The sequence below is a fragment of the Anguilla anguilla genome, chromosome 18 (assembly GCF_013347855.1).
Source record: "Anguilla anguilla isolate fAngAng1 chromosome 18, fAngAng1.pri, whole genome shotgun sequence".
In the NCBI taxonomy this organism is placed as follows: domain Eukaryota; kingdom Metazoa; phylum Chordata; class Actinopteri; order Anguilliformes; family Anguillidae; genus Anguilla; species Anguilla anguilla.
In genome coordinates, this window is record NC_049218.1 from 29725509 (window position 1) to 29741688 (window position 16180).

The following is a 16180-nucleotide window of genomic DNA, read 5'->3' on the forward strand; positions in this document are numbered from 1 at the left end:
GAAACTCAAAGGGTTTTTGTATTTGTGAGGATATTTCAAGTTAGTTACTGCAGGTAAAACAGTTGGTCTCCGTTGCCAGGTCAAATAATTTTCCAGAAAGAGTTGCAACTTAATTTCTTTATCACTGAGTTTCTTTTTGGTGATTTTTGGCAACTTCACATTTGATCTATTTCCATTCTTTTCCCCATAATTTTATATACACTTACCATACTCAATCTGCATTTAGTAACATACTAAAATAAATTCACTAGCACACTAAGGCAAACTTGACAGAATTTAATTCCATAACAAAAGTGCAATGATGACAACTCCACAAGATGGTTCCATTGGGTAGCAAACTTGTTTTGGCTGTATTACGTAGCAGGAAAGCATTTTATCCAGAAAGCTCTAGCTAACATTGAAATATTTAACCCCATGTGCTATTTGTTACTGCTATTTATTCGGTTTTATTTAACAAGTAAATCAACTGAACTCAGCTGATGTAGGGGATGATTGGATCCTTTCTGTTTCGTTCCTTGGATTTCCTTTTGCATAATGAAGGCGAACCAATGTAAAAGGTTATGTCTTCTCTTCTCACTATGTTACAAATTATGTTAATATTACACTTAGGGCCTGCTTTTCTAAGACCTTTACCATGTCAAAACCTTTTAGCATCAACAAAAAAAAATAACATGTCCAATAACTGATCATGGTATTTGTTCTGCACCAATCATTGGTCGTGTTATTGGTTTTGCATGTTCTAAAAGGTTTTGCACCTGCTAAAGGTCTCAGTAAATCAGGCCCTTAGTAGTTATAAATGGGCTCTGTGCCACACTGCTGATACAGCATGTTTGTATTCCTGAGAACACCTCTTCCTTACTGCTTGTCACTCTGGATAAGGGTGTCTGCCAGGTGACTGTAATGTAGGCAGCCAACTGTAGAAAGCCAGCTTAGTGGGATTGGTCCAGGACACTGGGGTTAACCCACCTATTCTTTCAGAGAGCCATATTAGGGGGGTCATAGGATCTTTTAATGACCACAATGATTCAGCATTTCAGTTTAGTCTCATCCAAAAGTATGGACCCTTCTACAACTGTGCCCCCACTCCTGTTCGGGGACTTTACATGTTTGCTTGTTCCAGAGGGAACAGTGCCCCCTACTGGTCTGCCAACCCCAGTCCCAGCCACAAATCCATCCAAGAACAAGCACACACCTCCTTGGATTCAGCACTGACATGATGTATGCACATAATGCTTTTTATCATAGTCGTGTGGCACTTCTGAAGAACTGCAGTGTGTGTGTGTGTGTGTGTGTGTGTGTGTGTGTGTGTGCGTGTGTGCATATGTGAACTTGTAATACTATCTTTGTGAGAACCAAATGTCCTCACAAGGATAGAAAGATGAGGAAAATTACGCAAGGTGGGGACCTTTTGCTGGTCCTCACAAGTTCAAGGGGCTGTTTTAGGGTTAGGACTTAAGGTTAGGGTTGGGGTTACAATTAGGTTTAGGTTAGGGTTAAGGTTAGGCATGTAGTGGTTAGGGTTAGAGTTTACGAAATGAATGTAGTCAATGGGAAGTCCTCACAAGTATAGCAGTACGGGACTGTGTGTGTGTGTGCGTGTGTGTTAAGTGTACAGTCTGATCTGAGAGAAGCTACGTAAGTTCTCTAATTCAGCTTGTCTCATTGGTCCACTGACTTTGATGTAATGTAGCAAGCTACAGTAGCATGATGCAATTGGGTACTACAGGGTGGAAATAAAACATCTTTTTATATGAACATCTTTTTTGACATCACACCTTTTTTAAAGCAGATACAAATGAACAGTGCCAGCAGGTAACTGCACCTTCCCCTCTGCACTTTGATCAGAGGTGAATGAGTCTGTATGTGCTTGAATGGCCATCCGTATGTATTGTCATGTATGTTCCCTTTTGTCATGTATCAACCAGGATGTCAAACAACCAAACGACTACTTGCAGATCTACAGAATAAATCATGGCATACATATGAAAGGGTTTTCATAAAAAAAGTTTTTTTTTTTTTTTTAAGGAAGCCTGATTTCGTGCATCGGTCTGTAACAAAAGCCACAAGCTCACTCTGCCTCAACCTAATTGCTTTGCAGCCCGGTTTCTTTCAGTGGCTTAGTCTCCAACTGGGATTTGAGCTCGTAGCTCCCCAGCTCCAGCAGCCCACATCCCTTTTAATAAACGGCATACATGCGCTAAGGAAGCGAGCCTCTGGGCTCTCACTCCGCAGCTCGTTACCAGTTTGACAGCTCTCCCAGAATCGCTGGAGTACGGCTTTTTAAGAAGTTCAGCCTGGGATGTTATAAATGACTGAGCCTGACAGTTTCCCTCCGTCAGACATGAGACCAGCGTAAAGCTGAGCGAGTACAAAGGAGAGAAACCAGAGAACACGGGGAGTGCATTCTCAAGGAATAAAAAGACAAGGGCTTTTCTTTTTTCTTTTTTTTTTCTTTTGCTGATGTTATACATTCTGTATTTTCGATTTCAAGACCCAGGGACACGGCCATGTCTACCTAAGCTGAGCTGTACTGAAGAACACCAGGGGAACGCGACGCCAAGGGAAGCTGGCAAAAATGCACAATTACTTCACCTTCGACAATCACACTGCGATTTAGTGAAGCGCGTGACCAAACTTCCACTCGTGGAAAGCGGATTAGGGTTTTCATTTTTACCGAAACTGCGGGGGCATACAGTCTGCAGTTGAGACTGCAGCTGCCGCTAATTCGTTTGTAATATTCATTCCGTTCGCTCACACTCCCATTAGCATGACAAGATCCAGCGTCGTGATCTTGATAAGAATTCATTTAAGACTCCCGCGGAAAATGTCATCCCGCGTGTGTCTGGCAGAATAAGAGTTAGATATTATTGTGCGGCTGCAAATTAGCATTTCGGATTTGATCTCATTAAGCTTGAAAAAATACAGCAAATGTTTTCTGTCATTTGCTTTCAAATGATCACAAGTTATTGTCGAAGTTTAAATCTTAATTATATTCTTAAAGTCATTACGGCATACACAAGGGGTGGCTTTAACACAGTGGTCTCAAACTCAGTGCCATGGGGGGGCGTGTGTATGCTGGTTTTTATTCCAGCCTCAGATATTGATTATATAATTAGTTCAATAATTTGCTGAATTAGGGATGCAGGTTTGCACATAATGGTGACCCAACGTCTATGGTGACCCGCATTTTCTAAATAAAAACTTGCTTATATTCTGTGCTTCAATGCAATTAAAGGCATATGGCTGAATGAGTAATTGAACTCAATTAAGGCAGCATTAATTGGTTGGAATGAAAACCTGCATACACACAGCCCTCCATGGCAACGAGTTTGAGATCACTGCTTTAGGACAAAAGCATACACATTTTGCCCTTGTGTTCTGAAAAGGTCCTCTCAGTATTTCACAGATTGCAGGCTGGGTGCATCTGAACAAATGATTAACGCAGAAACAAATCTCTCCTGTGCTTTCAGTTTAGACTAATTACCGTTTTTACTGAACAATACGCCTGTAGTTTGCCATTGTGTATCGATAACGCTACACAATGGCAAACGACTAGCTGCAGTATGTGTGTTGACAGAAAGATCAACATGGCGCAATACATGGTTGTTTTCAATGTACGAAAATGCAAAGTTACTCATGCGTACAAAGCACTGTCATTAATTAAAACTTGCAAAATCTAGGCCTGCCATTAAAAGTATCTATCAAAATGAAAGTGTGAAATGCCAATACCTTTTATAGTGGAAATAATCTCCAATTCCACTGTTACACTTAAAAATGGTAAAAATGGATACACTAAATATTTGAACAACTGTCTGTATCCAGTGGTTGGGTGCATTCAAAGCATTAATGAAATGGGTGGTGGTGGTGGTGTTTATTTTGTTTAGGAAATTGTGTATGCGAAAATTGAACTGTTGAACTTATTTTGGCTGAACTTTATCTGACCAACAAATATACAGAACAGTAATAGGGAAAAGATATGTCTGGATAGGTTTGTAAAATTCTATTTTTATTTAATTGGCCTAAATATTTTGAATTTTTATTTATTCAGTATCCTGCAAGCAATTGGGTATTTCAAGATCCAAAGTTATTATTGGATGCAACTAAATGATGCAACTAAATGTCTAATGGGGAGAGCATTTGTGATGATGCAACTGGCAGGAAAAAGAAGGGAAAGAAAGACAAAATCCCCCTAAGTTTGGGGCTTTATTGTGTGGAGGTGTGAAGTTGTTTGTGAATTCAGTGTGTTTAGATGATGTCAGAAAGTACAAAGGTAAGGGCTGAGAGTCTCTGGTCATTGTGGTTATTTCTGTAGAGAACCCTGAAAAGTGCCAAACTCTCTGTGCTGTATAGGTATGGGGCATGCCGCCCCACCAAGGCATAACATGGTGGATGGCATACCTGCCACTCCAGTGAGAAACCCACCTGTAATCACAAGGCTCTGTCACAGCTGCTTTGAAAAGGAAAAGCTGGATAACTGACTGGTGAGTCATGGACTCCAGGCAGCGGACGTGAACTCTCGCATTAATTTTGGAATAATATGGAGCTGAGCAGAAACAGACATTTCCGTCAAAGTCACAGTTCTCCTTCACATGGTGAGAGTGGTGGGAGAGAGGACTAGCAAGTTTAAGTGGCCAGAGTTGACACAACAAATAGCTATTAAGGCTAACTGGATATTTTTATGCCAGAAGACAAAGACAGAAAAGGATTACTACACTGGCTACTGGGCTACACTGGGAAATGGTACAGTCTAAAACCACTACAGAGGTCCCAGTGGTGTGAACTAATGGGTCAGCTGCACCAGGGCTAGCCCTGGCCTGGTTACCCAACTGCATCAATACAGCTATGGGCAGCGTCTCGCCATCACATAGCGATGACTCCGGCTAGGCTAGCAAGCTAATTATGCAAGGCTGGAGATGCACAGACTGAGACAGCAAGCTTCACACAAACAAATATGAACAGCTCTCAGTACTTAGGTGAGTGTTTAACTAATGCTCTGCACTAATGGAAGAGTATGCTCAGACCCAAAAAAAACTGTTATAGTCCAGGACATACAGTATACGTATCTGGCTGTGCAGAGGTTACAGCATAACAATTACAGCATAATGGTGTATTTGGTTTACATGCAGAGGTACCCACGTAAATGTATTGCCTAATATACAGCATAGAATTAAGATGTGTATCTACTGGTCACTTGTTTGGAACATAACTACTTTTATTCAGTAAGTGACACTTGCTGGACTAGGCCTACTAATCAACTCACAGACAACTTGACACGGGTCATAGTCTGAATCTATTCATATCAAAGAATTATGTTAGGCTTGATCGTCACAGTTGTTTGACAGATCTTCAGGGATGGACCAGCTATGCAACAAAAAGTTATATTTGAAGACTCAAGTTTCCCATAATGTTCATCAGTATTTTTTAAAACAAAGCAAAAAGTGACCGATGCTGCCTGAGAATTTTAGTGGCATCACTTAAATTAAAATGGTACAATACATCAGCATTTTACCCGTCTTAATTGTGCCAAATGCTTAGGTAATAAACAGACACTTTGTGCCATAATTACAATGTGCCATAAACAGTAACATTAAATAAAATATATATGTGGTGTGTGTGTGTGTGTGTGTGTGTGTGTGTGTGTAGTTGTGTGTGTGTGTGTGTATATACCAAATAATAATAAACAAACATCAAGAAAAATAATTGATGTGGTCAGCATTTATGAATGACGGCACTCCAACATCAAAAAAGGCAAAACAAAAGTAAATTGTTCTCATGTCGTTCCCTTTAGAGTAAATCTCCCTCAGAGGCCAGGTACCTCTGAGGACCTTACTGTATATCTGGGCCTCTTAGTCCTTTTGCCCTGACTACACCACATCCCCACAGCCTCCATGGCATCAAAGTCATCTAAGCCAGGCCTGCATTGCTTATCTGAACAAGCTCCTCTGCTGTTTCCACATGCAGGGGCCCCCATATCTGATTTAATCCTCTCCTATGCTGAACATTTCCTTTCACAAACCGCAGAGGACGCGCGAAGGACTAGCATAATGTGCACAAGATACAAGAGGACCAACAAAGAATGGAGAAAGAAATGTAAGCCTTGCGGATTTATCGTGAAGTCCAGATTCACAGCAACACATTCAGGAGGACCAGGTATGAATGGCTCATGGAATTTCGGCAGCTAAGATTGCAAAGACAGGAAAAGTCATGTATTGCATTTACCGTACTTGCTAGACTGGGACAAAATAAATTTGGCCCTAGCATTCAATGCCTTGGCCAGCCCATTCTCAGATCAAACTTGCTCAGATCAAACTTACAATTTGGAGACAAAAAAACCCAAAACTTTCTGTTTTGTGAATCTGTGGCTTGTGCACTTTAAAGCAAAGTCTAGGGTCAACAGAAGTAGACCCAGCTCATGATATCCATACACTTGAGCTTTTGCACCAATAAATGGATAAACATATGCAGATGATCATTAAATTATATACCAGCACAAAGTATAATTACAACCCTTTCAAACAGTACCAAGATCACGACATCCACGCTGTTAATCTCGCTGTTAAGGGTCCTGGAGAGGATTCTGATCGAGGGATGAACGGAGCAGGCACCAGAATGGGAAGCTCCCCATTTACCCACAGTTACCATGACAGCAGCAGCAGAGGAGTGGCAGGAGGGGGAGGGGAAGCTTTTATCCCTCACTTCTCCAGGTTTGGGGAAGTTTCAGGAGGTGAAGGGGAAAGACCTGTATGTGGGGTATGTTAAGGTCAGCCACAGGAGGGCTCTAGAGGATAAGAGGGAGCACCAGTGGCAGGATGAGCTGGGTGACCAGACGGCGGCAGGGTACAGGTGGAGGGTGCTGGATAAGGCCCCCATCCCTAAGAGGACTGGAGACCTGGAGATACTGCATGGAGCTGTGGCCACTAAGGTGTGGTTGGCTCGTGTTGATCCTGGGGTGGGGATAGGATGCCCATTTTGTGCACTGCAGGAAACAATGTCACACCTGTTTGTGTCATGTGTTGACTCAAGGTTGACTCAAATGTTTTGTGTATTGAGAACAGTGTGTTTGCGGCTGGGGGTGTGTTTTTCTTTAGGGGAGTGTATCCGTGGACCAAGGCACAGGTTCCACAGTATACTGTAGTACTGGTAAATTTATTATTTGAGCAGGCAAAACTTGCAAAATGGGTCACACGTAGGAACACAGATGTATTGCGGGTGTTTAGGGGTTATGTCTCTGCGCGCTTCGTAGTAGAATTTGAGTATTTTAAATTATGCATAATGTGCCGACATTTACAAGAATGTGGTGTATTGAGAAGGCTGTTTGTGGTGTAAATGAAGAGGAGATATGTTTAGATTAACTGTGGTGGTTCGGCATTGTATTGGGTTTCTTTTGGTGTTGTATTTGTTTTTTGTTTTTTTTTAGGGGGGGGCAGGTAGGGGTGGGTTGTGGATTTGTAAATTGGGGGCTGTGATAGGTTTTAAGGTAGTTGTGAAAAATTCTGTGTTTCAATAAAGGAACATCAAAAGTCAAAGTCTCTCTCTCTCTCGCATACATTCATACAAATAATTTTCTAATACACATGGGGACCACAAGTAATTATACAATAATGCAGAGGTGTGAATACTTGTAACGTTGTTTTTAAAAATAAAAATTTGTACTGGAAATGATAGTCTTTTGAAATGAAACTTCAAATCATCAATGAAAAAATGATTTGTTTTTGGTTTTTAGTTATTCTAAGGTAATGAGTTTGTCTGCGTGCCCTAGGTGGGGAATGCCAGAGTGTATTTGGTATACAAACGTCGGCTCTGCTTATCGCCGTGGGAGTCACTGCATTTCGGTCTTACCAGTAAAATCGATTCGGCGCCACCTTTTCGTGTACAAGCTGCCATTTTCTTCCAAACTCCACCGAGCTGTAGAGCTGAAAAAAGAAGACAAACGTTTGCATGGCTGGTTTGACAGCGACCGCAAGAACTCCTGAATATTTACAAACCCGGGAAATCATACCGAAGCGATGAGGGACGATATTTGGAGAAGCTTCCTGTCTTTGTTCACCGTTATTGTGACCGCTGCATGGTAAGAGTTCTGTATACCCCGTCCCACCCCAAACCAAGTGTGAGCTGGCACAGTTAGTCCAGTGTGAGCTGGCACAGTTAGTCCAGTGTGAGCTGGCACAGTTAGTCCAGTGTGAGCTGGTACAGTTAGTCCAGTCTGAGCTGGCACAGTTAGTCCAGTCTGAGCTGGTTCAGTTAGTCCAGTCTGAGCTGCTACAGTTAGTCCAGTGTGAGCTGGTACAGTTAGTCCAGTGTGAGCTGGCACAGTTAGTCCAGTCTGAGCTGGCACAGTTAGTCCAGTCTGAGCTGGCACAGTTAGTCCAGTGTGAGCTGGTTCAGTTAGTCCAGTGTGAGCTGGTTCAGTTAGTCCAGTCTGAGCTGGTTCAGTTAGTCCAATGTGAGCTGGTACAGTTAGTCCAGTCTGAGCTGGTTCAGTTAGTCCAGTCTGAGCTGGCAAGGTTAGTCCAGTCTGAGCTGGCAAGGTTAGTCCAGTCTGAGCTAGCACAGTTAGTCCAGTGTGAGCTGGCACAGTTAGTCCAGTCTGAGCTGGTACAGATAGTCCAGTCTGAGCTGGCACAATTAGTGTAGTCTGAGTGGGTACAGTTAATGCAGCATGCTGTTATTGATTCTGGTAGATATCTTCAGGTGCCAGTGGATGAAAGGGGGGGCGGAGTGCGGGAATAAACTTTCTTACATTTTCAAAGAGGACCAGCTTTTTTGGTCTCAATTTGACGTGTTTGACACACTTTTGCCTCAACTCCCATTGGAAAAATGGACCCGGACATCATCATTCTGATATAATGCAGGGCTGCAACAACTTAGTAAACAGATTAGTAATTGTCCATTTACTATTGTCCATTTGTCCATTGCATTAAGAACTGATTAGATTTCATGCTGGGAAAAAAAAATCTTTAAAATATTTTTAAACTGATCAATTGGACCCACAACATTGCAAAGAGGGTTGGAAAAAAATGCACAGAAGGCTTCATTTTTTAATCCATCAATCGCATGGCATTCATACAGCATAAACTGAAAGCAGCTCTGCCGCAAGGAGAGCATTTTATTAATGGTAATGAACAGACGGGATCCATAAGCAAGCTGCGATTGGGCAGGGGTGCCAGGAAATCGTACTTTCAGTATTAACCCTTTGAAGAGTAGGCTTGTTGGAATGTTTTCTTTCAACATTCTAAGTCTACAACTCAATTGCTTTCAATTACTAGTTGTGATTGTTTCATCAGCATTAGAATGTTCACTTAAGAACATTCTAATCACATGTTTGTGAACAGGACAGCAAAGATTGGTTGGCAGAAACTGAAATAAACGTGTATATTATGGGAACATTCCGAGCTGATAATTATGGTCTTAACGTAAATTTGACGCCAAAAAAGTTGATGGTCTTGGTGTCACAAGATGTGTAATGTATTTGGCTTAGGATTTTGCTGCCCACTTCCACCTCAGTGCAAAAGAGATCATTAGGGGCAGAATGAATGGAACGCTATAGTAATGAGCTAGAGGAAGCTGTCGCTCGGAGGAATAACATGAAATGAACCAGCTGCTGGAGATGAAGAGAACTGGATGATGCCCGTCAATTTCCATGACTATGTATGGGTATACGGACGTAGATCCTTAAAAAGAAGGTAAATGTAGCATCATAATTTTGAGAGTTGGCAATGTCCAAAAGGATAACATCACCTACCTGCCAACTTTGTCAATACTTTCAATGTATTAGGGTGGGACGTTTAATAGCTCCTAACTGTTCAGCACAGCTACTGTATAGGCGCACTGCTGTTGTGACTCATAGTTGAGCCATCTGGCAATTGCAGAATTTCCCTCACGTGAATGTGCAATAATGCAGCCATATCCACTGAGAGAAGAGTCTGACAAGTAATTCATATAATTTGTTACACAGACCTTTGACTGCTCTTTTCACTGGAAGAGAACACAAATTCAATAGATCCCTGACAGGCAAATAGCTGTGACACTGGCACGTTTATGTAGTTACAAACAAGTTTTTACCTTTTAAATATAAAGGAAATAGTGAGATTTTTGTCGTAATGCACAAACTATACAGTATTCCTGTGTGTCGGCCATCATTCTCTATGGGGCATCTCTGCCACACTTTGTATTTCATGAAAAATTTAACTGCTTTACTGGCTGTCGCACACCAGTGTGTCATCCTTCTGAGGGAGATGAGGCAGTTCCGGGAGTGGACCTTAGTTTGCCACATGGAGAGACAGAGAGCACACCCTCACGAACACAAAATCGAATAAACAAACACCTTTACCCTTCCCCCTCATGTGTTCCTGGCAAAAACAATAAACTAAAACAACAAACAAAAAAAAGAAAGCAAAACTGAGCGGCAGCTTTTCAACTTGCTGCTCCGAGCTGGCCAGCTTTTCAGCTGAGCAGCTCCTCCAGCTTTTCAGCTGACCTGCTCCTCCAGCTTTTCAGCTGACCTGCTCCTCCAGCTTTTCAGCTGAGCAGCTCCTCCAGTTTTTCAGCTGACCTGCTCCTCCAGCTTTTCAGCTGACCTGCTCCTCCAGCTTTTCAGCTGAGCAGCTCCTCCAGCTTTTCAGCTGACCTGCTCCTCCAGCTTTTCAGCTGAGCAGCTCCTCCAGTTTTTCAGCTGACATGCTCCTCCAGTTTTTCAGCTGAGCAGCTCCTCCAATTTTTCAGCTGACATGCTCCCCCAGTTTTTCAGCTGACCTGCTCCTCCAGTTTTTCAGCTGACCTGCTCCTCCAGCTTTCCAGCGGCGGTTCTCTTTTGCTTTGTCTTTCGTGCTCTATCAAACAAAACTAAAAGACTCGCTCTCTCGGTATGTACTCCTGGTTTCGGTCCCTGCACCGTGGAGATGAACACACCTTTAAGATCCAGAGCTGATTAGTTAACACAACCCAGGTGTGTGTGCTCTTTCCACCCGTAGGCGTGACCGAGACGAATCTGGTTCTCCACCGGACCGAACCCTACACTGGCCGATCGTAAATTCAAAGAAAGCGGGAAGTCTGCCAAAGCATCTTTGCTTCTCACCAGCACTCTGAGCATTGTTAAACTGATTCAAAGTCAGACAGTCCTTGAAAATAATAATGCCAAAGATAGGACGATCTTAGCATTTCTTTGACCGCTGCAAAATACTTTGATTTTTTTCAAAGAGGGTCAGTAAACTGCTACAGCTTGGCGGATATCGAATTTGAGAGCTACAGTAGCATACAAACTTCCACAGAGCCCACTAACATTCTTTAGTCAGGTGTAAGACACTGAATGCCTATCAGTGCCAGTAATTCTAATGCAAATCTCAATATAAGCCATATTTAATTTCATGTAAAGCAAAGGATTATCCACCAATTCAATACCCTAGTTATTTGTTATGGTCATTTGGATTACAATAAGCAGAGAAATCTCAAGCTCTATTCACAATTTGCACAATGTTTTAATAATTTGCACACTGCTGGACTGCAGCTGCCTGTAGACCTTATATCCATTTAGGTTCAGCAATGCATTTATTTAACCAACATGCATGTAGATGGGCCCCACTGTCTGGTACATAAGCCACTGTTCCAGTGTGTGGATGGGCCCCATAGTCTGGTCTCTTAGTGGGCCCCACTATTTGGCATCTAATAGGCCCCATGGGCTGGTATCTGTTAAGGCATTGTTCAAGTGTTTGGATGAGCCCCATGGTCTGGTATCTGTTAAGGCTCTGTTCCAGTGTGTGGATGGGCTCCATGATCTGGTATCTGTTAAGGCTCTGTTCCAGTGTGTGGATGAGCCCCATGGTCTGGTATCTGTTAAGGCTCTGTTCCATTGTGTGGATGGGTCCCATAGTCTGGTATCTGTTAAGGCTCTGTTCTAGTGTGTGTATGGGCCCCATGGTCAGGTATCTGTTAAGGCACTGTTCCAGTGTGTGTATGGACCCTATGGTCTGGTACCTGTTAAGGCTCTGTTCCAGTATGTGGATGGGCCCCATGGTCTGGTATCAAATCATAACTGTGCCAGTGATGTCTTTGGTCCACCCCTTAGATTGCTGCAATGTGTATGGCTGGTGAATATAACTGGTAACTGGGAGGACAGGGCAAGTAATAAAAAGAGTTCTGGGCAGAGCATTTCCTGTGCTTCCACCCTGTGGTCCACCAACATCATCTACTCTGCAGTCCACGTGCTTGTCCGGGGAGCGAGGCGGACCCAAGTGCAGAGAAACGCGTGAGACTGGGGTTAAACGAACAGAACACAAAGAACTAAACACTAAACACAACACTGAGGGAAAACGAATAATACAGGAAAGGAAAACAGAGTCATCGGGGGAACAAAGATTGTCTGTAATTGTCCGGTTCGCAATACGTGCTGGATAAAAGGTCTCATACCGAACGGTTCGGTACAAATTTGTGTACTGTTACACCCCTATGGAGCAATATCCTTGCACAGGAAAATTCAAAGGTAAGCTTTACAGTCTAAACATGGATATTGGACTCTTAGCTGAGAAATAACGTGTCATTCAATTTCTCTATGACCCAGAACCACATACAAATTATTCAGCTGGTATGATTGTTAATCAAGAAAAAAGGAATGAGAGCCGCTTGAGAGCAACGTTTGGACTGAAGGTAAAATTTCCACCCCTTGTATTTCAACCCCCTGCATGACCCACAGCAGCTATAAATACTGCAATGTATGCGTAAAAAGCATCCGGTTGTTTCTAATCAACAATAAAACGGTATATAGCCATCAAATTAAGGCAATATAAAATAGTGAATATAAATATAGTGCTTGAGTGAGCAGGATGCGGTCATGCCACAGGATTACGCCCAGTAACCCACGATGTTTTTCCTCTTTCACCTGCAATGCAGTTTCTTGTTTTGCGCTAGCCTGTTATTTTTGGATCCGGCTCGTCCCAGGAAATGCTGCTTTTAACACAGCTGCATTCTTTCGATGAAAACCTTTTCCATAAAATAATTAAATGCTAAGTGCGGGTGGAAAATAAATGCCTAGCACGAGCTCAGTCGTCGAGCACTTTGTGCAAGTTAAAAGCACAGCCTAATTCGAACACCACTGTGCTAAGTGATGAGCAACTTTTTCTGGCTGGATTCCAGCCCTTTTTCATGTAATGCTGTTATTGCATCCTTGTTTATTACTGTTCGGTTCTATGTCATGTTCCCATGTGTGCACCCCATGTAGAGAAGCTGCTGCACATGCAGAAGCTAACGGGAGTCTAATTAAAGAAAAGAAGTTGACAAAGTCAGTGCATACCATAAATAGTGTCTGTTTAACATATTAATTCAGAGGTGGCTCATCCTCTTAGGCTCTTCTCCGGTGTGTGGATGGGCACTGCGTTGATGTCAGGTGCCAGTTGCGGCTGGCAGCTTCATGCTGTAGAATATCCCTGTGTCTGTATGGTTGTGTCATTGCTCAACAGCGACCCCTGTTGGCTGATTGGGCAAATAGAGTCTGTCTGTCTGAGCTGCACGTGTAGTGTACACCTCCGACCCAGTGGGTGCGCTAGAGCAACTAGTGGCCAACGGCATCGAGCATTGTGGAGGAGAGTATGTGTCTGTACTCTTTGGGGCTTGCCTGGGCAGTCCGAGTTGGGTTAAATGGAGGGAAAAAATCCATTAAGAAATAGCATAATAGCTCAGAATAAATGTTTCTGGTTATACAAGTACAACAATCTCTAATCTCTATGGCTGACACCAGCCTTTGCCCTCTTTTTAATATTTCAACATTTGCCCCCTACTAACCAACAAAGGCCACATGAATATACGTACATGGGTTAAGTATCGACATTGCTAAAATGATAGCAGTGAGCATTTGATTTTTATGAAGCTCACACAGCCAGACTTTTAATGAGCCAGGTGTGTGTTTGACATCAAACTGAATGTGGATAAATTATTTGTGAGGATTTGTGCACAGAACATTGGAGAGAAAACGTGATGGACAAGTCTAACGCTCTCCAAGCTGAGCAAATACACCTTTGTAACACATCCACTTATCAAACATTTGCTATTCATCAAATGAGTCTGCAGTTAAACGTTGAGTTATAAATGCGGGGTACACCACAGGCGTTAGTGAAGCATACCCAAAGTACTCTTAAAACGGCGGTGGAGGAGTTTGTGCACACTAAGTGAATGCAGAACAGAACAGATGAGGACCTACCATGCACATCTAAGCAAACAGAGCCATAGTTTTTAACGTTCATTTGTATATATATATCTTTGGCTTGCTGCATGCCAGAAAAATGTATATATATACATATGCTTGCTTAAAATACTGTGTACTGTACAGTGATCTCCATAATGTTAGGGAAAAGACATTTTCTTGATTTGAATCTGTGCTCCAAAATTATTGATTTGTAATCAAACAATTCATATGTGGCTAAAGTAAAGTAAAGATTGCCGTCTTTTATTAAAGGGCATTTTAATACATTTTAGTTTCATCATGTAGAAATGACAGCACCTTTTATACATAGCCCCGCCCCCTCCACCACCGAAGTGGCTTTCCAAGGGGCTCTCCGGCACAGAGACACCGGGAGACGATGTTCACCAAACCCACATTTATTTACGAGGTTGACAAGATGTTACAGCCGAGGAGCAGATGTCAATCACTGTCATGACAGAGAGGCTCTCCCCTATGTGGGTGGGGATGGCAGATTTAACCTGTGCGCACCGATTACACACAGGCGCAGCCACCCCTGTTCCCGGGTCCAGTTAGACCGGCCAATTATCTAACCTATTATCTAATTAGCCAGGTCTAATTAACTTGACCCAGGGCAGGTGTGGCTGCTTAAACCATCCCCACACCACAAATTGATTCCGTAGTCCAGGTATAAATGAGTGTTGATTATATAATCCTTATCCTTAGCAACGAATGAAGACTCACCTCTTCAGGCTGCACCTCTCCCCATCCCTCCCTACCCCCCTGTAAATGACTGTAAGCTTAGGGTTGTAACTAGGCAGCTGTTTCGTAGGTGACTTAAGTGCATTAACTGTCTTAACTACTGCTTGTATTTTTTCCATAGACTGCGTTGTTGCCGTTCTCGTTGTGGTAGTGTTAATCAGTTTAACCTTCAGGGTCCAAGTTGAACTATGCGGTTGTTCCCTGCACTTGGACCGGTACTTCTCTCTAGGGTTTTCGTCATACTTGTTCCTGGTTATGGTTATACACTTTGTTGTACGTCGCTCTGGATAAGAGCGTCTGCCAAATGCCTGTAATGTAATGTAATGTAATGTATCCTGGGATTTGCCCTGCGATAGATTGGCGGCCTGTCTGGGGTGTATTCCTGCCTCTTGTCCAATGCATGCTGGGATAGGCTCCAGCACCCCCCGCGACCCTGCCCAGGATAAGCGGGTATATATAATGGATGGATGGATGAATTCTGGGCTTTTGATTACCTTTGAAGTCTGTTATTGCCGAGAACCAGAGCGGTGCCAATGAAAGTCGAGGAAGCCATTTTGATTTTTTGCCCAGACAATTGCATTTGTGGAACTTTATTTCTTCCTAAATTATGAATACAAACTTAAGTTAGTATTGTAAATAGTACAAATGTCTTGCTTCATTTAAGCCATATTTCAAGTCTGTGATGTTCACATTATAAAGCTTTAAATAGGGTACCCCCTAAATGGGCAAGGACTGGGAAGATTTGTCATGTGCGCAAAGGGGTTAACATGAGTAATACATAAATACAATATACATGGATTTGTTACCTCACAATCTATATTCAACCTTACTTACAAAATTAAAACTGAATGGATCTCTATATGATTAGTCAATCTTAGTTTACTGATCATGTCTGTAGTTGTGGTGCAGTTTTAGGACAGTTTCTCTTGCTAGACAACACAAGATATTTCTGGTCTTCTGTTGACATTACTGCCCCTCAGCTGGACCCTACTGAGTATGTACTGAACACTGCACCTGGACTACTCCTTTGTAATTTCGCACTGCGAATAACCTTCTTGCCATTATGTTTACTTAGCTCCGCACATCTAAGCCTATCTTCTTCTTCTTTTCCATATTTCTTGCAACTTTAATGCCTATTTTTCTTGCACTACAGGCTATTAGACTCCCTCTGGTTTTTAAAAAAATCTAAGGTAGATAAGATGGAGATAAGATTTCACTCAATTCAATTCCCCCAATATCTCTTTCTACTCTGTT

General features: G+C 42.5%; 1 protein-coding gene across 3 annotated transcripts in view; it reads right to left on the minus strand.

Moving 5' to 3' along the window:
- Positions 1–16180, minus strand: part of LOC118218442 (VPS10 domain-containing receptor SorCS1-like) — a 142466-nt gene that overhangs the window by 44007 nt on the left and 82279 nt on the right. For all 3 annotated transcript variants that reach the window (XR_004763414.1, XM_035401089.1, XM_035401090.1), the window contains exon 5: positions 7840–7913. Coding sequence is in view for 2 of the 3 variants with exons in the window: in XM_035401089.1 (XP_035256980.1) it covers positions 7840–7913 (74 nt within the window). In the remaining variant the exon portion in view is untranslated. The remainder of the gene's footprint in view (positions 1–7839; positions 7914–16180) is intronic.